The 22888-nt window shown below is 55.1% G+C and overlaps 1 protein-coding gene across 4 annotated transcripts; it reads left to right on the top strand.

Annotated features, from left to right (window-relative positions):
- Nucleotides 1–5349: 5349 nt before the first annotated feature.
- On the top strand, nt 5350–21826 carry CANT1 (calcium activated nucleotidase 1). Of its 4 annotated transcripts, XR_006268407.1 has the most exons (5): nt 6715–6932; nt 16170–16822; nt 18576–18779; nt 19525–20009; nt 20040–21826. XR_006268407.1 is itself a non-coding variant. In XM_043462357.1 (4 exons), exons 2-4 carry the CDS (start codon nt 16192–16194, stop codon nt 19893–19895), a joined length of 1206 nt encoding a protein of 401 aa, XP_043318292.1. In that variant the 5' UTR covers nt 5350–5467; nt 16170–16191; the 3' UTR covers nt 19896–21826. The 4 variants fall into 4 exon arrangements, 3 of the variants coding, with proteins under 3 accessions (XP_043318292.1, XP_043318296.1, XP_043318290.1); XM_043462357.1 differs by lacking the exon at nt 6715–6932 and adding an exon at nt 5350–5467 and having other exon boundaries at nt 19525–21826; XM_043462355.1 differs by having other exon boundaries at nt 19525–21826.
- Nucleotides 21827–22888: the final 1062 nt, after the last annotated feature.

The raw sequence follows: 22888 nt of genomic DNA, 5'->3' as shown, positions 1-22888 counted from the left end.
ATGTTTTGTATTGCGGGGGATTTGGGGTCAAGTGTGAGAATATTCATGATAACTATCATTACAAGAATGATCTTCTTCCCTCTTTCCTGTTGGTTTGAGCCCCCAAATCTCCCAAGAGTTAGAAAGAGATTACTCTTCTTTTTTTTTTTTGAGGCAGAAACTGGGGGGTGGGTGTGTTGATATTAAATGTGGCAACAAAAGCCTGGGGTTTCCCAAGATATTCATGAGAAGCAGAAGACTCTGAGGCGTGGGAAATTCCAGAGAACAGGAACTGAAGTCTGAGTACACGTTGGGTAGTGCCATCGGGGCCCACAACCCAAGCCAACAGACAACTGGGCAAAGATTCGAAAGTCTACGCGCCCAGAGAAAGCAAAGTCTGCCCTTAAGCAAAGAAATATTATGTCACGCAAATACGGAGCTGGCTGGGGCCTTCATGCCCTTTGTCAGGTATTTCCTCAAAGTGGTAAGTAGTAAAGATTTTGGCGATGTTTGATTCTCTCCATCGTGGCTATAGCTTGCCTCCCCCAGCCCACCCCAACCCCACCCAGAGCAACCAGGGCAGAATGTTCTCAGTTCAGCAAATATCTTCCCCTAGGACAGTCTGGGCCAGGGCTAGGACAAGAGTGATAGTTAAAAAAAAAAAAGCTAACAAATCAGAACTCAAAGCCAGCAGTCATGCCTGGGGCAGAGTTCATCAACCCTGTAATGGGTCAGAGGCCAAGGCTAACCAGAATGATGACCCTCCACCCCACGGGATCGAGGTCTCTTAGGTTCCCAGAGGAGCCATAGACCACGCCCATCCTGGAATTCCCTAGGAGCCCGCACCTCCTACACAAGGATGTCTGGGCCAAACTCCTCAAGTTTTCCTGAACATTCCCACATTCTCAGACACGGGTTGCTCATGGGATGTAAAACCCAGCGGCTCACGGTCGGGGGAGGGGAGCACACTGCCCGGAATCTCTGCCCAAAGGCAGCACATTCTGTGCACTCCCTGGTTTGGCAATTCCTTCTCTCTTCCCGGGCACGTCACGATGCTCACTGTTTTCTCCTTCTTGGAAAAAACTACGTGACCTCAGTTAACGTCTGCAAGACGCGCAGCTCTAGATAGGCAAAGCCTGTTATTAGCAGCTCTGTGATTTTTTTTTCCCACTGAGGCCTCTCCCAGCTATTTTTGGGCCAGGTTGCCCAGCCATCCCAGTCTCAAGGGCAGAGATCGGTATTGCAAACTTTTGAATTCTGTTCCAAAGGGTAACGAAAGGCAGGCAGGCTCCGGTGGTGGTGTCCCTCGGCCAAGGGAGGGGGGTGGGAGAGATTCCATGGAGATCTGGAGAAGGAGCTGAGATGGAAACTTGGCAGCCAGACCCAGCTTCCCTGGCTGCTGGCCCACCCTCATTGCTCCTGGATGGCACTGCCCGTGTTCTGGAAGGCTCCGGGGCAGGTGGGAGTCGGACTGATAGCTGCCAGGATGGAACAGGCTAATCTGTGAGTGATCTTCAGGCCTGGGGAAGACACGCCCACTCAAAGGAGGAGTCCCCTCAGAACTCCACGCCAAGTTGGGCAGTAGGGGATAGAAAAATACAGTCGCCGTCTTTCTTTTGCCTTTTATATGCCTCCTGACTCTAATCAAGCCACTTAATGCCCCATGCCTCAGTTTCTCCATCTCTCAATGCTTACTCCCGTTTCCTAGCACTTTCAGTTACCAAGAGAGAGTCCTAGACAGACCAGTTAGGTAAGACTACTTTACTTGATGCGCAAAATAGGAGGCCCTCTGGTGGACGGCACAATTCTATGCCTTTCACCATGAGTGAATGAGTAAGTAGACACATGAATGAACAATTAAAGTGAAGAATTTTTTAGTCTTTCATGCAGAGCCACAGAAATCAAAGGATGAGAGAATTTCCAGGAGAAGGTCGTGGTTAAGTCTCCTATGATGCACAAAAGACAAGGACAATGAAAATTAAAGAAAAACCTGGTTGTACATGATTGCTGACTGGGAGGAGGGCAATTTCATGCCACAGCCTTCTGGGAAGGTAGTGTCTATTCACCAGAAGATGCAAATCCCCTTTGACCTAGTCATCTTTCTTCCAGGAATTTATCCTGCAGATATACTTACAATTGGGCTCCAATAAGTAAGTTCTGGGATATGCCCCCAAAGCATTGCTGTAATGCAGAAAGATCATAGATACCTAAAATGACATCATTAGGGGCCTGGTAAAGTAAATTACAGAACATCCATACAGCAGATAGCACGTGTCTCCTTAGAGAATGAAGCTGCTCTCTATGTAATGATATAGAACAGGCATTCATGTGAGGTGAAAAATTACAAACTTTATTGAAAAACATTAAAGAAGACCTCAGTAAATGGAAAGGCAAACCATGTTCTTGGGTAAAAGACTCATCACCATAAAAATTTCAGTTCTCTCCCAATTAATCTACATATTCAAAGCAATTCCATTCAAAATCCTAAAAAGCTGGGGTGGGCTGGATGTTGTGGGAGGGACGGGGGAATTGTCCTACAACATATAAATGCTTATTAAAAAGAGGCAATAATGAGGACAGTGGTATTGGAGCTACTATGAAAAATTACACCAGTGCAACCTAATAGAAAGCCCCCCAAACAGACCCACGTATATATGGAAACTTGATCTATGACCAAACAGGCAGTATGATATGCATACATATCAATGGGAAAAGGATTATTTTCTGAAAAACACCAATGAGATATCTCATTGGGGCATCTGTAGAAGAAGAAACAGAAGTGACGAAAATACATGATACACAACCTCTCAGTACTCAGACACTATCCCAGAGAAGATATTTAATGCCATAGTTGGCAAAATTAATAACCTGATAATATCTCTGGAGTGACTTGATCTCTCATCCACTGCATAGTTTTATTTCTTGTTGTAAAAGTTATAAAAGTTATAATAGGCATATATATTGTTCAGGGATACATTGTGAAAGTGAAAGTCACTCAGTGGTGCCCGACTCTTTGCGACCCAGGCCTGAATACTGAAGTGGGTAGCCATTCCCTTCGCCAGGGGATCTTCCCAACCCAGGAATTGAAACCAGGTCTCCCGCATTGCAGATGGTTTCTTCACTGTCTGAGCCACAAGGGAAGTCCATGAGTACTGCAGTGGGGAGCCTATCCCTTCTGCAGTGGATCTTCCCAACTCGGGAATCGAACCAGGGTCTCCTGCATTGCAGGCAGATTCTTCACCAGCTGAGCCACAGGGAAGCCCCAGAATACTGGAGTGGGTAGCCAATCCCTTCTCCAGGGGATCTTCCCAACCCAGGAATTGAACTGGGGTCCCCTGCATTGCAGGTGGATTCTTTACCAACTGAGCTATCAGGAAAGCCCCATATATATGTAGATATCTTAATAAATAAAAGATTTGAAGAATTTAAAGTAATAATAATATATATGATATATATGGTGCTGGAGAAGACTTTTGAGAGTCCTTTGGACAGTAAGGAGATCAAACCATTCAATTCTAAAGGAAATCAACCTTGAATATTCATTGGAAGGATTGATGCTGAGGCTGAAGCTCCAATACTTTGGCCACCTGAGGTGAAGAGCCAACTCACTGGAAAAGACCCTGATGCTGGGAAAGATTGAGGACAGGAGGAGAAGTGGGTGACAGGGAATGAGATGGTTGGATCGCATCACTGAATCAATGGACATGAGTTTAAGCAAACTCTGGGAGATAGTGAGGGGCTTCCCAGGTGGCTCAGTGGTAAAGAATCTGCCTGCCAATGCAGGAGACTCAAGAGACGCAGGTTCGATCCCTGAGTCAGGAAGATCCCCTGGAGCAGGAAATGGCAACCCACTTCAATATTCTTGCCTGGAAAATACCATGGACAGAGGAGTCTGGTGGGCTGCAGCCCATGGGGTCGCAAAGACTCGAACACAGCTGAGCATGGCCCAGTCAGTCCAGGAGACAGTGAAGGACAGGGAGGCCTGGCGTGCTGCAGTCCTCAGCGGGAGCTGAGTTAGACACAACTTAGCGACTGAACAAACACAAATATGGTGTATGGCCAGGATTCAGTTTAGCATGATAGGAAACAAATGAATTCAAGAAGGGTGCCCCCACCCTAAGAAAAGGCAGAACCATGTTTAGCACATTTGCATTTTTTAAAAGGTAATTTAATGTATGTGTTTATGATTAGTCTGTGCGTCATAAAAAAGCTCCACAAAAAACTAGTAATAGTGATTGCCTCTGGGCAGGGAATGCCAAACAGGGTAGTGGGGGGTGGGGATTGTTTTTCACTGTGCACCATTAATATAATTTGAATTTTTCCCTTGTGCATCTGTAAGCTCTGGAGAGACCCAGGGGTGTTTGCAGGCACCAAAAGACTGAATCAGGTGCAGATAGAGCGCTGAGACACCCTCCTAGCCCAGCTCTTGGTGAAGCGCCACTGCTATCAGGCTTTTTTCAGGATTTCTAAAACAGGCACATTGCAGGACTTGGGAATGTAGGGCCAGGATCCCTTTTAACACTTTCAAGAAAACAGTCTGGGGGTTGGGAAGGAGACTGGCAAAAACAGGATGAAATCAGAGACCCTCATTTGGGAGAGGGTTCGTTGATTGCAAATCAGTGGCAGGGAAACCTCCACCTCATTCCCAGAACACTTCTGCCTGTAGCCCTGTGTCCGAACCTTTTCTTTGTAAACGATGAACATTCCGATGTGGCCGATTAGAACAGCCAAGGAGAGGGGTTCTCGGAAACTGAAAGTGTTAGTTGCTCAGTCCTGTCCCACTCTTTGCGACCGCACGGACTGTGGCCCGCCGGACTTCTCTGTCCATGGGATTCTCCAGGCAAGAATACTGGAGTGGGTTGCCATGCCCGCCTCCAAGGGATCTTCCCGACCCAGGGATCGGACGTGCATCTCCTAGGTCTTGTGCACTGGCAAGCAGGTTCTTCACCACTAGCGCCACCTGGGAAGCCCTAAAGAATAAGGAGTGGGGCGCGGGGGGGGGGGGGGGGGGGAAGAATACTGGAGTGGGTTGCTATTTCCTTCTCCAGGGATCGATACAGGCGGATAGGGTTGCAGAAAGGGGCCCAAGCTTCCCTGCCTCCAGGCGAGGGATTCTACAATCTCAGCTGGAGGAATGATAACTCCTTTCTCAAAACCTTCATTCCATCCCCCCAACTTCCATTTAGGCCAAAGTTCCAGAATTACTGGCCGAAAAGGGCCTGCGGGTGGAGCACACCAGCCTCGGGCCCCCTTCCAGCGAGCGGCTCCTCCCCCTTGACCTGCTCGCTGAGCAGCAAAAAAAAAACACCACAACTCCCAGAAGCCCGCCGTGGGCGTCGGCGCGCAGCCGCAGAGCGGGGGCTGCCGGGAGCGTGTTGCCCGGAGGCGGGGCGAGCGCGCCGGGCGGAAGTTGGCCGCCCGCTGGGTCCCCGGCGCTACCCGCAGCGAGGCCCCGCCGCCCGCGGGCCCCGGAGCCAGACCGCACCGGGTGAGTGACGGCCTGCCGGCGGCTCGCCGGCGCCTGCTGCCCGCTCCGACCCCGCCGCGTCCCTCCTCCGACCCTGCAGGCTCCATCCCCCTTCTCCCTGAACGGCGCCCCCGCCCCCCTTGACTCGCTGACTAGGGTGGGACGCCTCCCTCTCCTCTGACTTGTAAGATTCTTACCTCCTCTGACCTACGGGACACCTCCCCCCTCCGACTTAGGAGATACCTCCCTCGTGTGACTGCAGGACGACCCCCTCTGACCTGGGGGACTCGTCCCACCTTCTGACTGGCGCGGTCCACCACCCCCTCTTACTGCAGGACTCCTGGTCCCTCGGACTAGGCTGGGACATCACTCCCTCTGAACCTGGAGGATGCATTCCTTTCCTGAGGCTTAACTACCCTTGAGGACAACCCTCTCCTGCCCGCTGTGATTTCATTACCAGCCTCTCTGACCTCTGCAGGGCTTCTCCTGACCAGTTAGGGAACCCCTCCCATCTCTGACTGGCACTTTGTCACACCTGCAGCAGGTCAGCGTCCCCCACCCCAGCAGGCCTTCCTCTCCTTCCCCTCTTTGCTTCTGCACCCAGACTGTCTGCCCTGCCCCCTCTTCCCCCTCCCCTCCCCACCTTCTGGTCAGGATGGGCACCATTCCTAGGACAGGCGCTTTGCCCATCCCTGTGGCTTGTCGTGACCCTTGCCCTCGCGTCCCTAGGCTTGGCAGGCCCCCTTCCGTTTGCCGGACACGTCTTTTTCCCAGGCACCTGAGGGTCCCCCAGGAGACGGGTGCCTTTTAGCACTCCAGCTCTGTTTCCTTTGCCTGCCTCAGGGTATGTGCTTGACATCTTTTCCTACCCAATTCTGAACAAATTGTAGATGTGGGAGCCCGCATCTGCTGAGGTCGAGTGAATCTTGCTGGCCCTTCTGTCTAAGGACCAAACCTTAACAAAAGCACGGGGTCTCCAGCGGTCCATGAAAAGAAAGCAGGTGCTGCAGCCCTTCAGGAGCCCTAGGGTCTCTGCAGCCTCACCCTCCTCTCCCTTTGAGGAGCTTAATTGAGAAAACTCTTCCTGGGCTGGGCTGTGGGCCTTCCTCCAGCCCCCAGCCTCACCCTACAGGCCTGCCAGTGGAACAGCCCAGCCTGAGCCTGTGGGCTCGGTGGGGCTCCTCCCAGAACTGCCAGCAAGCAGCCTGCCCCTGGGGCGCCTCCCTGCTGGTCTCAATGAGCCCTCTATTCGGCCTGAGAGGCACACTGACCAGCCAGCCACTCCCTCTGCACTTGGTAGGGGTGTTCTGTCCTGAGAGCGTCTTTGGGAGAGGACTCAGGGGAGAGGCGTTGGTCAGGCGCTGTCACGCGGCCTCTGCAGTGGTCTGGGGCCAGGATTCTCTGTCTTCTCACCTTTCTCGTCCCAGTTAACCTGATCTCCCAAGGCACTGTGACGTCACAGGGTGGTGGAGGAAATCCCCTCCAGGCAAGTATGCTTTGTGCAGCTCTGTGATCTGATCGTTCCATTCCTTCTGTTAGCTGAGGGTCTGCTTTCTTCCCCCTAAAGATGTTACCCAAATGTAGTTCACCCCTTATTTTCATAGCCCACAGCAGTGATGTGTTTAAGCTGTCGATACTTGAGGGATTTCTTACCTGCCAGTCTGAATGCACCCTGCGGGTGTGCCCAGCCTCCCTGAGCCGCAGAGGTGGGGAGGCGGGACCCAGGGTGCAGGAGGAGCGGCTGTGTCCGCCCCACTCCCTGAATGTGGCCTTTGAGGTGAGCACTGCGGGCTCCCACACACACGCCCCTTTCATCTGAGTCTCGGGACTTCCCAGCAGCAACGTGGCGGTCCTCGTGGCAGCTGTGGAGGGTAGGTGGACACATGCTCTAGTGTGTTCTCCTTCAGAAACAGAGTACCTCAGATCTGGAAATGTGGTCTGGAGTCCTGAAATGGGTCTACACTGTGATAAGTCATTTCTCTATCGTTCAGATGATTGTGGAATGGTACCTAGGACATTGCGGGGGAAAAAGGTAGTGATGTTACTTTTCCCTCCAGTAACACTCTGGACTGTGGAGATTCCTGAAAAGATGTTTTTAAATGTCAACATTAGGGGAATCGAAAACTTGCATATTGATCTTTAACGACCTCTGTGTTGATTTCCCGTTTCACTAGACCAAGATGATCAATTAGAAAAAAATAATCCTGATGCTAGAGAAAATCTGTTTGGGAAGGTGTTCAGTTTTCTCACTTCCTTTGCTTTTTTTTTTTCTTTTTATCCTACTTGTTTACCTCTAGTAGGTCCAGTCATTAAGTGGAACTCACAGCTTCAGGTTCAGAAGCAGAGCCCGACTTCCATTCGTGTTCAGCTGGGGAAACAGTCCATAGGGAATGAGGCAGGAGTAGGGCTCCACACAGCAGTGTGCAGAGGGGCCAGACCAGATACAGTTATGGTTACTGACGGTGTGGGGGTGAGGGTGAGGTTGGAGCCCCCACAGAAGGGCTCCAAGGGTTGAGTGAGTGCCAGATTGATACCTGCTACTGAGAAAAGTGCGGGGAGGAGATGTGCTCTCACACGTGCAGCTCCGCTGCCTGGGAGTAAGCCCTGATTCAGGTGGATCATGGGATGATTATGTCTCGTATTTGTGGGCTCTCTGGGAAAACAGCCCCAGTGATGTGTGGTTTTGTGTGTGGCACCTCACTTTCAACTGGAAAGATCACTTTTTGCTAAAAATCCTCCAAGTATAGCTTTAATGATACAACTGAAGCACATGCAGCCCTCCCATGATGGCAATAACTACAAACTGTGAATGATCCTGACACCCTGTGCCCACCCTGGAGACCCAGCCGTGTGTGAACGGCCCTGCCCCTTGGGAAAAGCCGGAGGTTCTTTCTCTGTCTCCCTCTTTGTGGTTGGCAGAATAATGCCCCCCGCCAAAGATGTCCACATCCTGACCCCCAGAATCTACAGATATATCACGTAGCAAGGGGGTATTAAGGATTCCCTGGTGGCTCAGATGTAAAGAGTGCCTACAATGCGGGAGACCTGGGTTTGATCTTGTGGTCAGGAAGATCGCCTGGAGAAGGAGATGGCAACCCACTCCAGTATTCTTGCTTGGAGAATCCCATGGATGGAGGAGCCTGGCGGGCTACAGTCCATGGGGTCGCAAAGAGTCAGACACGACTGAGCTACTTTACTTTCACAAGGGGATATTAAGGTAGCAGATGGAATTAAGGTTGTTAACCCAAGACCTTAAAATAGGGAAACCATTCTGGGTTATCGAGCAATCACAGAGTCTTTAAACACAGAAAAGGGAGAGAGAACTTCAGAGGGAAGTGACGGCAGAAAGGCAGGGCGAGACAGCGTTGTTGCTGGCTTTGAAGGTGGAGGAAGGGGCCGCAAGCCAAGAAACGTGGGCAGCCGCGAGAAAGTGGGAAAGGCCAGCTCCTCGGGAAGGGACTCAGCCCTTGATTTTAGCCCGGTGAGACCCATGTCAGACTTCCGTCCTCCGAGACCGTAAAGCGACTTTGTGGTGTGTAAGCTGCCGAGTCTGCGGTAATTTGTTAATAGCAGCAACAGAAAACAAACTCACTCCTCTTGGGTAGTAAAGCAAGCCAGAGGGCTGAAAAATAGGTTACCTCGAGCTGTATGTAACCGGATTCAGCACACAGTTGTGAATGCCTGTATACAAAGTAAGAGGAGCTGGGGAAGGTGCAGACTCAGGCAGGGCCCAGAGTTTCAGCCCTGACCTCAGTATTCATTGGAAGCACTGGTGTTGAAGCTGAACCTCCAATACTTTGGCCACCTGATGCGAAGAGCTGACTCATTTGAAAAGACCCTGATGCCGGGAAAGATTGAAGGCAGGAGGAGAAAGGGACAACAGAGGGTGAGGTGGTTGGATGGCATCACCGACTTAATGGACATGAGTTTGAGTAAACTCCAGGAGCTGGTGATGGACAGGGAGGCCTGGCGTGCTGCAGTCCAAGGAGTCGCAAAGAGACGGACATGACTGAGCAACTGAACTGAAAAGGACATACTGGACTGCTGTGGACCTTTCCCTTCCTTCCTGGTTTCCTTCCACTGTCCACCCTGTCCACATTCAAAATGGCCTAAAATAGTACAAAGTAATAAGCCTTGGCAAGTCCAAAACAGAAGAATGCCTTGGATCAGGTCATATTTTCCAGAAGCTGAGACACACCGTCTGCATTCTTTGAGATGCTGTCTTGCTGTGGCTGTGAAACCCTTGGCGTCTAGTGATGTCAATGGGATGAGCTCTTGACTTTCTAACCAGGAAGTGCCCTTTGGCAGTGAGCAGAGCGGGAACTCGGAGGCCAGCCTGCCGTCTGGACAGGGCTCTCTAGGAGCGAGGCGGGGCCGGGAAAGCAGTTGCTCCCCAGGGAGGACAGTGGCTGCCCCCAGGGCGGCAGGGAGCAGGGAGGGGCCTCCTATCGCCACGCTGTGCTTCCTGCCTCCCAGATCCTGAAGGGGGCTGGGGGGTGGGTAGCCTTGGCAGCTGTCGTCGAACCTGTTTGCCCTGCCACCTGTCACACCCCTGTCCTGAAGGAATCTGCAGAAAAAGGCTCCTGGCGGTGTCGGGTGTCACCACCCACTTTCGTCTAAGCCTTGGTAGAGTCTGGTGATGAAAGGCCTGTGGAAGTAGGGTTATCAGAGCCTGTCCTCCTCCTTGACCATAACCAGACCCCGGAGGGGTTGCTGCTCCTGGGGTGGGGAGGCAGCGTCCCCCTGGGTGTACAGCAAGAGGTTGGTGCCGCCTCCTTTGGATCTGGAGTCCATTGGCCAGTGGATAGTCACCAGCACCACACCTGGCTGTTGCCGGCCTGTCTTCTAAGGAAGTGCTGGTTCGACAGAAAGCAGAAAAGCATGAGTGTCAACGAGCCATTCTTGACACCCGCCCCAAAGAGAGGGGACCCAGAAGGAAATTAGGACTCGAAACTCCTGGGTGGTTGTTGCCCCTTGACACCCGGGGACGTCTTTCCAGAGGTGTTGCAGTGGGACTGGCACAGGAGCAAGGAAGCCACCAGGGGTGTGGTCCCCTGAGGTTTCTGAACAAGAGCGAATGCAGGCATGCCCCCTGAACAGGTGAGCCTGGCCGGCCAAAGAGCTTGTGACTTTGAGTGTAGCAACTTGATTCCAATTTCCTGGTTATATAAAATCAGCCTGGGACCTCCCTTGTGGTCCAGTGACTAAGGCCACGCGCTCCCAATGCAGGGGGCTCGGAGTCAATCCCTGATCCGGGAGCTAGCTCCCACGTGCTGCAACTAAGACCCAGTGCAGTCAAATGAATAAAAATAATTTTTTAAAAAAATCGACCCATTACCATAGCAGGTAAAGAATCCACCTACGATGCAGGAGAGGAGATGTGGGTTTGATTCCTGGGTCAGGAAGATCCCCCGGAGAAGGAAATGGCAACCCACTCCAGTATTCTTTCCTGGAGAATCCCATGGACAGAGGAGCCTGGGGGGCTACAGTCCTTGGGGCCGCAAGAGTCAGACACGACTGAGCGTGAGCTGCACATGGTGGGGTTGACAGACGTCTTGTCACAGTAGGAGCAGACGTTTAACCTGCCTGGTGTTAGGAGGTGCGTGGGCAGGGGGCAGGCCCTTCTGGGAGTGGCTTTGTCTATTCCACCTCTCACCTGCGCTGGCTTGTCTCTTGGTTTTCGTGGATGGCAGGGTTTTGTTTTTGTTCCGTTTTTTGTTTTTGTTTTTAATGAAAATGCAAGGTCTCAGAGCCAGACCTCCAGCAACAAGAGACTTCAGGCAGCTCACCATCAGTTTTAGATGATAAGCCAGCGGGTCATGGCACGGCACAAAAACGAGTCTGATCGAAAACTTTCTTTTTCTACAAAATAAAAATAATCCCTCGGGATGCCAAAGGAGGGATGGACACCAAGGTTGGGCTTTGATCCAGTGGTGAAGCTGAAGGGGTTTTCTGGAAGGCAGCCCTAGTTCTCCGGTCACCGAAAGCAATCGAATGAGTGTTTATTTAACAAAACGTGATCGGAGCCCAGGCCTCCTTTGGTCTTGGGAGCCAACCTGACTGAGCAGAACCCCTGGGCTCCTGGGGCTCAGACAGTGGGGAGGCTGAGACCAGGTTGCACCTGGAGAAATGGCAGAGCCCCGGCCCTGCAGGTGGCATCAGGTGCGTTGGTTTCTAGGCCTGGCCTCACGCATGTTACCACAAACTTCTTGGCTGAAAACAGCACATGTGCCCTCAATGTTCCGGAGGCCAGAAGCCAGGTGTCATTTCACTGGGCTGAAATGGTGTGGGCAGGGCCACGCTCCCGCCGAAGGCACCAGGGGACAGTGCGTCCTCACCTCTTCCAGCTCCTCGGGGTCCCGTGCATTTCTCGGCCGTGGTCACGTGGTCTTCTCCTCAGCCATCACATCCCCTGCCGCCTCCCTCCTGTGAGGACACGATCACACTTAGGGCGCACCTGGGTAATCTCGCCATCGCAAGGCCCTTGACTTGCTCTCATCTGCACAGTCCCTGTTGCCATAGAAAGGGACAGTCCCAGGTCCTGGGATCCGGCCAGGCTGCCTTTGTGACCAGTGTCAGCCCCTCACAGGAGGGAGGCTTACTGGAGGCGAGACACGTCACATAGACGCAGGGCAGGAGGGGGACAGGACAGCTAGGAACTGCTAGGTGGGTCTATGTGGCCCGCTGGAGAAAGCATCCTGTGCAAGTGTTTGGCACACAGATCGTGGGGTCACAGACAATGCGGTGCTGAGCGTGGGGAGCGTGTGTGAGGATGCGAGGCTTCGCCTGCAGGCTGAGGAGCTTGTCCTTTGCCAGGGGCTGGTAAAGATTCACTTTTCAGGAAAGTCTCTGTCAGCTGTGTGGAGGATGGATTGGGAGGGTCTGTTTCTCTCGGGGAGCAGAGCGTGGGTATTCTCAGCTTTGTGGGCCGTCCAGTGCCTGCCTCTGGCCATGCCCGGCGCTCACAGGAGTGGACCGGCCCCTGCACCAGCTTCGCCCGAAGAGCTGGGCCCCCCAGGCCCGAGCACAGGCGCTCGTAATGTGAGGAGGGAAGCGCTGGACGGCAGCGGGTGGTCAGGGCCAAGTCCCACAGCGTCTGACCCGGCGGCTGCGGCCCTGGGTCACGTGCACAGTTTACCTGTGGGGAGATGGAGACCCGGAGGAGCGAGGTCACTTGTTTGAGGTCACGCGGCTGGTAACGGGCAGAGCTCAGGTTGGCCCCAGAGGTCTTGGTCATCAGGAGGCCACGGTGAGACAAGAGCAGGGCAGAGGCTGTGTCGGGGCGGTGGGGGGGCGGGGGGCGGTGCGGAATCAGGAGCTGGGGTGCGGACAGGTGAGGGGGCCTGGCACCTGCCAGGATGTGAGGGTATGAGCGATTTGGCTGCTGCCCAGGCTGGCGCCTGAGGGCTGGGAGCGCCCCTGGCCAGCAGTGCCTTCCTGCCGGGAACCTGCTGCAGGCGCGGGAGGCTCAGCAGCTGGGCTCCTGGCCTGGACTCCAGGGAGACATTCGGGCTGGGAGGGTGTGCGTTCAGAAGGAGAAGTGGTGGCGAGGAAGGAGCCCGCCTTGGGGGCCGAGAAGAGAGACAGGGAGGAAGACCGCAAGCAGGTCACCACTGGCGTCCCCGTTGCTGCTGGCAGGACTCCCTGTGGGCTGGGGTCTCAGGCTGGACCCCAGGAGCAGGCCTGTCTGTGGGTGGGGCGTCTCTGGGGCCAGGGGTGGACCCTAGCTTGGACGGGAGAGTGAGCACTCCTCCAGGATGGGGAGGGTGGGCTCTGCATTCATTCATAGAGGCACAGTGTCACCCTTTCACGTACTGCTTGCTACTAGTGTACCTGAGGGTGTACCCCGGAGCTGGAACAGTGACTCGGATGGGAGATTTGGACAAGTGCAGACTGAGAAGGAACCAGTAGAGCAGGCGTGGCTGACCTGACCCCGAGCAAGCAGGACATCCTCCCCTGGACCGGGGCCGGGGGGCTGGGCGGGCTCCACTGGGCCCTAGCTGCTGGTGGCATCCTCAGAATCTGCTGGGAGTGAGTGAGGGGGGGACACCGGGACAGCGACCCAGGGATGAAGAGTCCATCAGGGGCCGTGAAGACACACATCACCGTGGAGACACGTCTACACTGGCAGGCACTCTGCCCACTGCACCTGCAGCCCTGTGACAGCAGGCAGCTCGACCGGCCGGCCAGCTCCAGGGCCGGGGGTTTGCGTGTACCTAAGGTGGGGCCCAGGGGCAAGGAGCCTCAGCTGCTCAAGAAGTGGGTATCCTTCTCATTCCTTTGGCGCGGTGTGCTGTGGGGTAGAGGGTGGGCAGGGAGGCCCTTCTGAGGAGTGCGAGCAAGACCGTCAGGAGCCAGGGCAGCCCTGTCTGGAGGACTCAGGGTAGAAGGGTGGTCGGTCAGCAGGCAGAGGAGCTAGCTTGCCGGGGACGGGTCGTGGTTGGCAGGGATTGTGTAATTAGTGAGGGTTTGCTCCCAAAGCAGGGAATGACACGGCCAGAGGGACTGGCTCGAATGGCAGGTGTCGGTGGCCACGGGGCACCAGTGGGTGTCAGGGTGGGGGGTGGCAGCAGGAGGGTGCCTGCGTGGTTCCTGTGAGAAGGGGCCGTGGGAGCCGATGTAGAGGAGGCAGGCGGCCGGGTTGCTGGGGCTGACGGGGCAGACGCTGCAGACAGGGGGATTGGGGCCACACCTGGGCTTTTCAAGGTGGCAGTGGCTCGTAACTTTCGGTTGAAGTGTATTCACAGAGAAGGTTTTGTCTCCCAGGGTTTCGATAGAAGTTTTGACCAGGGCAGCTGCGACGATGGCCATCCGCCATCGCTGCCTCGATTCCTGGGGGAAGAATTGCAGGCGAATGTGTGTCAGAAATCCAGGCAGAATTTTGACCAGGAGGTGAGATGCGGGAACGGAGAGCTCAGTGCCAGCAGTAGGCTGGACGTGGACAGTGGGCAGCTTTGGCCTGGCCGTGCTTGTGAAGCCGTGTTTGGCGAGACCAGAGGAGGGGCCAGGACTCCTGCTTACCCCGTGAGGTCCCCAGCGACCAGCTTGCGTCTCCGTGGCAAACTGGGGGACTGATTCCTGGAGGCAGAGGGAGCCCTCTCCCAGGAGGGGAGTCGGGGGCTCATGCCCAGGGGAGGAGAAGAGGACTCTGAGGCCATTCCGCGGGGCCCCGCATGTCTTACCTGCTCCTTAGAAGTCCCTTTTCTGTACTTGACACTGTGGCCAAAACCTAAGAATCTGTCCAATAAACAAGGGGATGAGAGGCCTGTTTCCCGTGTGGGCCTGTTGCCTTGATTTTCCGTCTCAGAAGCCAGACCACATGGTCTGCATTGTGGGGGGGTGGTTCACAGAAGTGCCAAGGCCCCGTGTGAGTCCCCACGCCCCTCCCAGCTGCCACCTGGCGGATCGAGGAACATCTACACACAGGGTCAACCGTTAGTTGTTTTGAGGCCAAGGCAGATATCCTCCGTGGCCCAAGGGACGTTTCTCAGGCTGAGACATGCCAAGTTACAGCTGAAGGTCAAGACTGAGAGCGGTCTTGTGTTCTACGGGCCGGTGTTCTGCTGCTTCTGCCCCTGTTGCTGCTGTGACCTGTGAGCTGCCGTGATCTGTGCTGGGGACGAGAGCCACTGTTCCTGGCCGCCACCACCAGCCCCGGAGCTCGGCCTCCAGCTGCACCCGGGGACCAGGCCAGGCTGAGCCACGCTGTCCTTGGAGCTGATGGGCTGACAGGCAGGGCTCCAGGGATGAGGACGCATCAGCCTCTGGACCCTCAGTCTTTTGCATTACAGAAAGGCTCCAGGGGACGGATGTTGCCAAAACCTGCACTGTTTCTGTCTGGCTTGATTGTGTTCCATACTTGATTTGAATGGGTTTCCCCGATGGCTCAGAGTGTAAAGGATCTCTCTGCAATTCAGGAGACACAGGAGGTGCAGGTTCAATCCCTGGGTCGGGAATATCACCTGGAGGAGGAAAGGGTGTCCCAGTCCAGTATTCTTGCCTGAAAAGTCCCATGGACAGAGGAGCCTGACAGGCTCCACGGGGTCACAGAAAGTCAGACATGACTGAGCAGCTAAGCACAGCACGTTTCTGTTAGGCTGATTGTGTTTTATGCTTTATTTGAATATCACAGGAACGTAACCCAGGAGGAAGTAAAAACTCCCTCACTGAGCATGCGTCTGTTCTGTGCACTGTTCCAGTAGCTGGGGGCACAAATTAATAAACCGTAACATGAGGTCCGGTGGGGACAGGTGCCAAGGGAGGGGCTGGAGGCCGCCAGTGGGAGCAGAGCCATCAGAGAGGGCTTCCTGGCTTAGGTGACCTTTGCTTAAAGTGTGGACCTGTACTGTCTCTGATAGTTTGTCCTGCCCAACACCCTCCCCCTCACAGCTCCTCCCCACCTCCCCGCCTGCCACGTGCCCTCTTTCCCAAGATTGCAAAGCACCAGCTTACGCAGAACTTTCTCTCACTGAGCTTTCTGTCTTGCCAGCTGGGACAGAGGACATGGAATGATTTTGCTTTGGAAAGACTTTTCTTCCTGCTGAATAAGAGTAAACAAAGATACTGCTAGAGTCAGGGTTTACTTAAGCCAAGGGAGCAGTCACGGCAGAGTCGTGGTCACGCCGGTCACCCTGGACGAGGCCGCCTTGGGCCATGCGCCCGCCCGTACGTGGGGCGCTGTGCCCAGCAGGTCGTGACCGCTCTCCTCTGCCCTGCGCTGCAGGTCCCGCCCGCCCTTCAGTCTGATGCCCGTCCAGCTCTCCAGCCCCCCGGAATGGAATGAGTCTATGCACTCTCTCCGGATCAGCGTGGGGGGCCTTCCCGTGCTGGCGTCCATGACCAAGGCCGCGGATCCCCGCTTCCGCCCCCGCTGGAGGGTGATCCTGCCGTCCTTCGTGGGCGCCGCCGTCCTCTGGCTGCTCTACGCCCACCGCCCTCCTCCTGGCCGGCCCCCCCTGCCCAACGCCCACAACTGGAAGCTCGGCCAGCTGCCTGCTGCCCGGTACAATGACACCTACCCACTGTCTGTCCCCCAGAGGACGCCGGGCGGGACGCGATACCGGATCGCTGTTATCGCCGACCTGGACACAAAGTCCAGGGCCCCGGAGGAGAACACCTGGGTCAGTTACCTGAAGAAGGGTCACCTGACCCTGTCAGACAGCGGGGACCGGGTGGCCGTGGAGTGGGACCAAGGCCATGAGGTCTTGGAGTCCCACCTGGCGGAAAAGGGGCGGGGCATGGAGCTGTCGGATCTGATCGTCTTCAACGGGAAGCTCTACTCCGTGGACGACCGGACGGGCGTGGTCTACCAGATTGACGGCTCCAGGGCCGTGCCCTGGGTCATCCTGTCAGATGGTGATGGCACCGTGGGGAAAGGTAGGTCGGCCGTCTGTCCCCGGGCTCGCTGCGGTGCTGGAGGACAGGCCATCCGGCTGGTTCTCAACCTGTGCGCAGTGAAGCAGTCACAGGTCCAGAGGGAGGGGACATCGGGGAGATCTCGTCTCCCCCACCTCTGACCTGCGGCCCCCACAGCCTGAGCAGAGTCTTGGAGACCTGGACTCTGCCGTGTCCAGGAGTGTGAGCTTCTGCTGGGGGCTGGCGGGGAAGCGGGGCCTCTCCCAGAGGAGCGCTGGGCTCTGACCTGGGGAACAGCCCATTTCTGTGTTCTCAACCGTATCAGTGTCTGGAGTGCATGCTGGGACTGCGCCCTCCACGTGCCTCAGCTTTAAAGCCGGGGCATCAGGTTTGCTCTTTCTGAACTGAGTCTTTGTTAAAAAGCAGGCTGCTCCTTTCTGAAAACCCAGCAGGGGGAGGGTCTGAGTGTGAGCAGCTGTGCCCCCAACCCCGACCTGGAGTGGAATCCGACCTCTGGCATCGGCTGTGCCCCACGCCAGCAGGCGGGTAGCAGAGCTGTGGGAGGGAGCCTGCGTGCCCAGACTTTCACTTGGGGCAGCAGGAGAGTTGACAGCAGCTTTCGTGCGTGTGGCTGGATCTGAACCTGCTGGAAAGCCAGGCTCCACTGAGGCACCTGGGGTCGAAGGAGGAATCGCATTAACTCACTGGGCCCTGGGCTGGCTGCCAGGCCCCCCTTCCCTCAAAGTGATAAAAATCTGTCCCGACTTTGCCCGCGGCTGGGCAGGTTGGCAGGACTCTGTCTCAGCCACCGTTCTATTGAAAACTTCGATTGCCCGCTTCCTGCCTCAGGCCGGCCGCGTGTGTCCGGCACCATCCAGCAGTTCTGCTTGCCCCTTGGATCTGGAGGATAGCAGGATAGAGGGAGCTCGGGGTTGCCCGGTGGTCGGTCACCTGGAGGGAACCACAGGAAGTCAGTGGGGCCCCCAGAGCCACCTGCAGAGAAGCTTCCCGGGGCGAGGGTTGTGGCCACAGCTCCTTGGGCCAGCCGGAAGTTTGCAAAACATTTGGGAACAAGCACAGATGAGAACATGGTGTAGGAACAGGTGAGAATACGCTAGAACAAAGTGCCCACACAGCCTTCAAAACTAGGCTCATGGTAAGTAAATCCATCTAAGAAAATAAACACACTGATTGGCGTGGCTATGAGCATCTGTGCTGAGCCCCACTCAGCTCTGGCCGCTGGCACATAAATCCCTCGGGGGTATGGCTGTGTGATCTGCACTTTCTGCACTTTCCCAGGGTCGGGCGTAGTCTGAGGTGGGGCTGACACGACAGCTGGAGAAACGGGGAGGTCGGGGTCTGCAGACGCTGAGTGGAGGGTCACTTTTCTGGCCAGGGGGAGGACTAGGCCGCTCCACTGGCGGGTTCACATGAGTTACAGCAGGGTTCCTGGGGTGAGTTTGGGAGGAAGATGCTGGAGGGCAGGGAGAGAGGAGACAGAAGGCAGAGGTGGTGCCCGTCTGCCCCACGTGAATGCCATGGTATCTGCTCTGAGGAGAGGGGCCCAACCGACCACCCTCGGGTGGAGCTGCAAGCCAGCTGGTCCATCCCCTGTTCTCTTGTCATCGCCCCAAGTTGAGTCCAACATGAGTGACCTCTGCCACCTAAAGCTGCCAGGCCCAGAGGGCTCTCTGCTCTGGCCTGACGGCCCACAGGCCAGGCCAGCAGAGGGCTGGCCCTTGCCTCAGCCCCGCCCCTGTCTCCCTGTCCCCAGGCTTCAAAGCCGAGTGGCTGGCCGTGAAGGACGAGCATCTGTATGTGGGCGGCCTGGGCAAGGAGTGGACCACCGCCACGGGGGAGGTGCTGAATGAGAACCCGGAGTGGGTGAAAGTGGTGGGCTGCAGAGGCAGCGTGGACCACGAGAACTGGGTGTCCAGCTACAACGCCCTGCGGGCCGCTGCTGGGATCCGGCCACCAGGTGAGAGCCAGGCCCATGGATGGGTACTGCGAGCTTGCCTGTTAGACCATTCGACTGTCTCTGACGGTTGCTCCCACCAGGCCTCTAGGTTCTGGGGCCAGTGAGCCATTTTTGCTTTCACCCAGGCTCACTCGGCAGGCTCAGACAGTAGCCCCGTCCGCAGTGTCCTCCTGGGGGCCGCCCCGAGGCCGGGCCTCGCCCCTGACCTGGTGGTGGGAGCAGGTACACACTTTGCTTCTTTGCCCTCATTTCTGGAAGTTATGGTTTGTGGTAGGGAGGGGCGGTACTTGGAGCGGGCTTGGACACGTGACTGAGGTCACAGCTTCACCTCCTGATAGGCGGGCTTCCCATCCTTTTCGGCTTGCAAGGCAGCCTCTCGTACCCACCCTGATCCGCCTTCTCAGATCAGACCTGGTGTTACTTGTGCTACTTGCAGAAGCTCTCTCCTCTGCGCCCTGAGAGGAGCACCAAGGAGGTGAAATACAGACAGACCTTGTGGGCATGGCTACTCAGCAGTGCTGGGGGAGCCGGCAGGGGAGGGCGGCCAGAGAGGCGGCCCAGCAGAGGCTCGTGCGGCCCCGTGGGCTCTGTCCTGCTGGGTTCAGCCACTCTGGACAGATAGACAGCTAAAGAAAAGACGGACAGCAGTGCTGCTCGGGCTCCGGGCCGCTCGTGGGTCTGCATGCGGGGCAAGGCCGCCCTGGGCCCAGGTCAGGCGGGCTGTGACCAGTCTGTGTGTCCCCAGGCTACCTCATCCACGAGTCTGCCTGCTGGAGCGACACACTGCAGCGCTGGTTCTTCCTGCCGCGCCGCGCCAGCCACGAGCGCTACAGCGAGAAGGACGACGAGCGTCGGGGCACCAACCTGCTGCTGAGCGCCGCCCAGGACTTTGGGGACATCACCGTCCGGCACGTGGGAGCGGTGGTCCCCACCCACGGCTTCTCCTCCTTCAAGTTCATCCCCAACACCGACGACCAGATCATCGTGGCCCTCAAGTCCGAGGAAGACGGCGGCCAGATCGCCACCTACATCATGGCCTTCACGCTGGACGGACGCTTCCTCCTGCCCGAGACCAAGATCGGGAGTGTGAAGTATGAGGGCATAGAGTTCATTTGAACTGAGAAAAGTCAAGATGACGAGCAAGGCCGAGGGGTGGACAGTTTTAAGCTACGTCAGGACTCAAGTTTTATAAAAAACCCAAGGACTGCACTTTCATGTGATTAGTTTATCTTTTTATCTTTTTTTTTCTTTCTTTTTTTTTTTTTTTTTTTTTGAACTCTTGAGGTGTGTGCCTGGTTTAGAAATTTCCAGAATTGGGAGCTCAGTCCCAGCCTGAGATGTGGCTTCTCAGAGGGGAACGGAAGTGGCGGGGTGGTGGGGTATCCCAGAACTACAGGCTGGACATTTCCCTGCGCTGCCGCCTGGTGGTTGAAGCTAGTCATTGCAGGCATCTTGATTCAGCCCTTTCTTCCATCTGACCTCCTTTTCTTTTTTCTCCATTTCTACTTCTGTTCAATAAATATTTCTTGAGCTCCTACTGTGTGTCCAGCACTGTGCCCTCTCTGGGAACCCAGCAGTGAGTCTGAAGTGGGGCTGACAGCTTGGTGCTCCTGGGCCACCCCTCATCTCTTCCTTGTGAACCTCAGGCATTAAATTCACCCCTCCAGGCCCCTGGAAAAGAACCTGTTTACACTGCAGGGCCTCACAGGGCTGTGAGAGCAAGGGCAGGCCTCTGGGAAGACGTCTGCTCAAAGTGCCGCAAGGGGGGACACAGGCCCACCGTCTGCCCCCACGTCAAACTTCTCCATTCAAGGGACTGGCCCTGTATTCTGTCTTCAGGGAAATTCTATGCCTGTGTAGCACTTTGAAGTTTTAATTATTAGCTTATATATTAATTAGTTTCCTTTCTTATAAAATGGAATCGGCAAATCTTATCAAGAGCAAAGTCCGGTACTTAAGAAATTCATTCCCAGCAGTAAAGAAAATGGTAATTAAGAAGTTACAGTTGGTAAGGCAAGTTTTCAATCATTTCTAAGTCCTTGGCCAAAGGATACAATGATAAGGATACAATACCTTTTTCTAGCAATTATCAGAAATTGCCATTCCTTGAAAGACTTCCGTGAATGACTTGAATGTGTAATTCCTGAGGCAAGAGGGGCCCTAGGTTCTGGCAAGCCTGCACCTGGCCCCCGACGCTGGGGCTCCCTTACCCTGGAGTTTGTGGACAAGGCCTGCCTGGTCCAGCAGTTTCTGCCCTGGCCTTTTATTTCTTCACTTCCCTGTGGGAGTTCTGCAGCCTTTTCTTTCTAGAAACTTCACAGAAACTTTGGCATGCCTTAGTCCCTGTGGTCTCTTCTCCATACCCCAGGGTAAAGGTAGAGAGTTTGGGACACAGGTCAGCCAGAACCACAGCCTAGAAGGGCCATCACCATCAGCCCATGGTCCCCCTCGCCCAGAAGCTACCTCACCTCTCAGGAGAATGTAGGTTTTGTGATGGCCGGGAAGCGCCCTGTTTTAGGCTCTGGCTGTTGCCTTGTGAACCCCCGTCTCATAGACTTTTCCCACTTTGGAATTTTAATACGAATGCTTGGAGGGGACCCAGGAAGGATCCCTCATTCCTGCGCTGGTTGTTTCTTCCACTATAAAATAAATAGCAGAAGAACAGAAAACAGGGTTTTGAACAGACATGTCTCTCTAGAACTCAGCTCCCACTGTACACAGTCTGAAGGCCCAAGTCTTTTCTGACTTTGCTTACCTGGGCTTCCTGACCCACCTCCTTGATAAATATCCACGACATTCAGGGCTGTGTGATATTAAAAATACCAGAGATGAAATTAGGAAGGTTGGAGGACTAGGGATAGTCACTGGGTTGAGATCTAAGACCCAGGTGCTCAGGAGCTCCATTTTCACACAGTCAGTGATTTTCAAGTATTTTAAAGCTAGACTTTACCCCCACCCCCACCCCATTCGCTGCTGTAAGCATAATGATTGTGTTCCTTCCTACTGGAGCCATTGTTTTGTAAACAATAAAGTGAATTCTCTTTGTCTCCTGGTCTGTGATGGCTTTTGGCACTGCCCCAGGGGATATGAGAGCCAGTTCACACAGTGGCTCAGAGAAGGGTGCGCTTCCTGTGGGGATGAAGAGGGATCCTGGCAAGGAAGGAGCCAGAAGCATTCTTGATGCAGGATGTCCGGGGTGCCATGGGAGCTCGTGGGATTGGGACCGTGGACCTTTGTGGACTAGAAGCCTTTATGGAAACCAGATCAGCCAGTCCAGCTTGTCCCTAAGCCTGAAGACGCTGTTTTGGTCAGACTGATAAAGAATATAGGTTCTGGTTCCACTCCAGGTTCCAGTCTAGCTCTGACACTTTTCAACTGTGTGACCGTGGTTGGATCAGCTAACCTCTCTGCTGCTATTTCCTCGCCCGTGAAAGGACAGCGATAATGGAGCTACTTCACAGAGCTGTCATGAACAGTAAATGAGTTCATACACAGATTAGCATCTACTTATCCATTTTCTTGGAGGCTACTAGAAGATTGGTACTGAGGTGGGCTCCAGCAAGAGGTCTCGACTGGTCCAGATGTCATTAGGTGTCTGATGAGCCTGCAGGAACCAACTGGATCATTCTGGAGGACACGGGGGCCCTGAAAGGAAGCCTCAGGAACCTGGAAGGAGGCAGGTGTGGGTCAGGGTGCCCGTCCTCCTTCATCCCTTCCCCATCCTTGGCCTCCCCAGAGGCTGACCCAAGTGAGTCTCTGCGCCTCATCAGCACACTCTGGGACTGACCCCCGGCCAGCAGGAAGCAGTGGGGCAAGCTGGGAGGCCCTGACTCCCTCCCCAGGGCTGCCTGCCTCCTGCACCATCTCCCGGAGCTACTTCCTGCCTTTGTCACTTCTGGCCTGGGAGTGGCCAGAGCTCCAGATACCAGCTGCACCTGCTCACTCACACCTTGTAAATAGCTCCCCCCGTCTTTAACGCTTCCTTAGAGTATCCCAATCGGGGGCCACCTGCTGCAAGCCTGACCAGGACAGCCAGGGAGGAGAGTCAACCATCAAAACCCTGCAGGCGTCAAGTAAGGAGGTCGAGTGTTTCCAGGGGCCCAGCAATG

The sequence above is a fragment of the Cervus canadensis genome, chromosome 1 (assembly GCF_019320065.1).
Source record: "Cervus canadensis isolate Bull #8, Minnesota chromosome 1, ASM1932006v1, whole genome shotgun sequence".
Taxonomy (NCBI): domain Eukaryota; kingdom Metazoa; phylum Chordata; class Mammalia; order Artiodactyla; family Cervidae; genus Cervus; species Cervus canadensis.
The sequence above is the reverse complement of the archived record's forward strand: the minus strand, read 5'-3'. Positions and strand labels throughout refer to the sequence as shown.

What these genes read in the sequence shown, in the direction of transcription:
- CANT1 (XM_043462357.1), top strand. Translation starts at nt 16,192, where the DNA reads ATGCCCGTCCAGCTCTCCAGCCCCCCGGAATGGAATGAGTCTATGCAC. An exon ending in TGATGGCACCGTGGGGAAAG is followed by an intron (nt 16,823 to 18,575) that starts GTAGGTCGGCCG and finishes CCCTGTCCCCAG; the next exon opens with GCTTCAAAGCCGAGTGGCTG. An exon ending in TGCTGGGATCCGGCCACCAG is followed by an intron (nt 18,780 to 19,524) that starts GTGAGAGCCAGG and finishes GTGTGTCCCCAG; the next exon opens with GCTACCTCATCCACGAGTCT.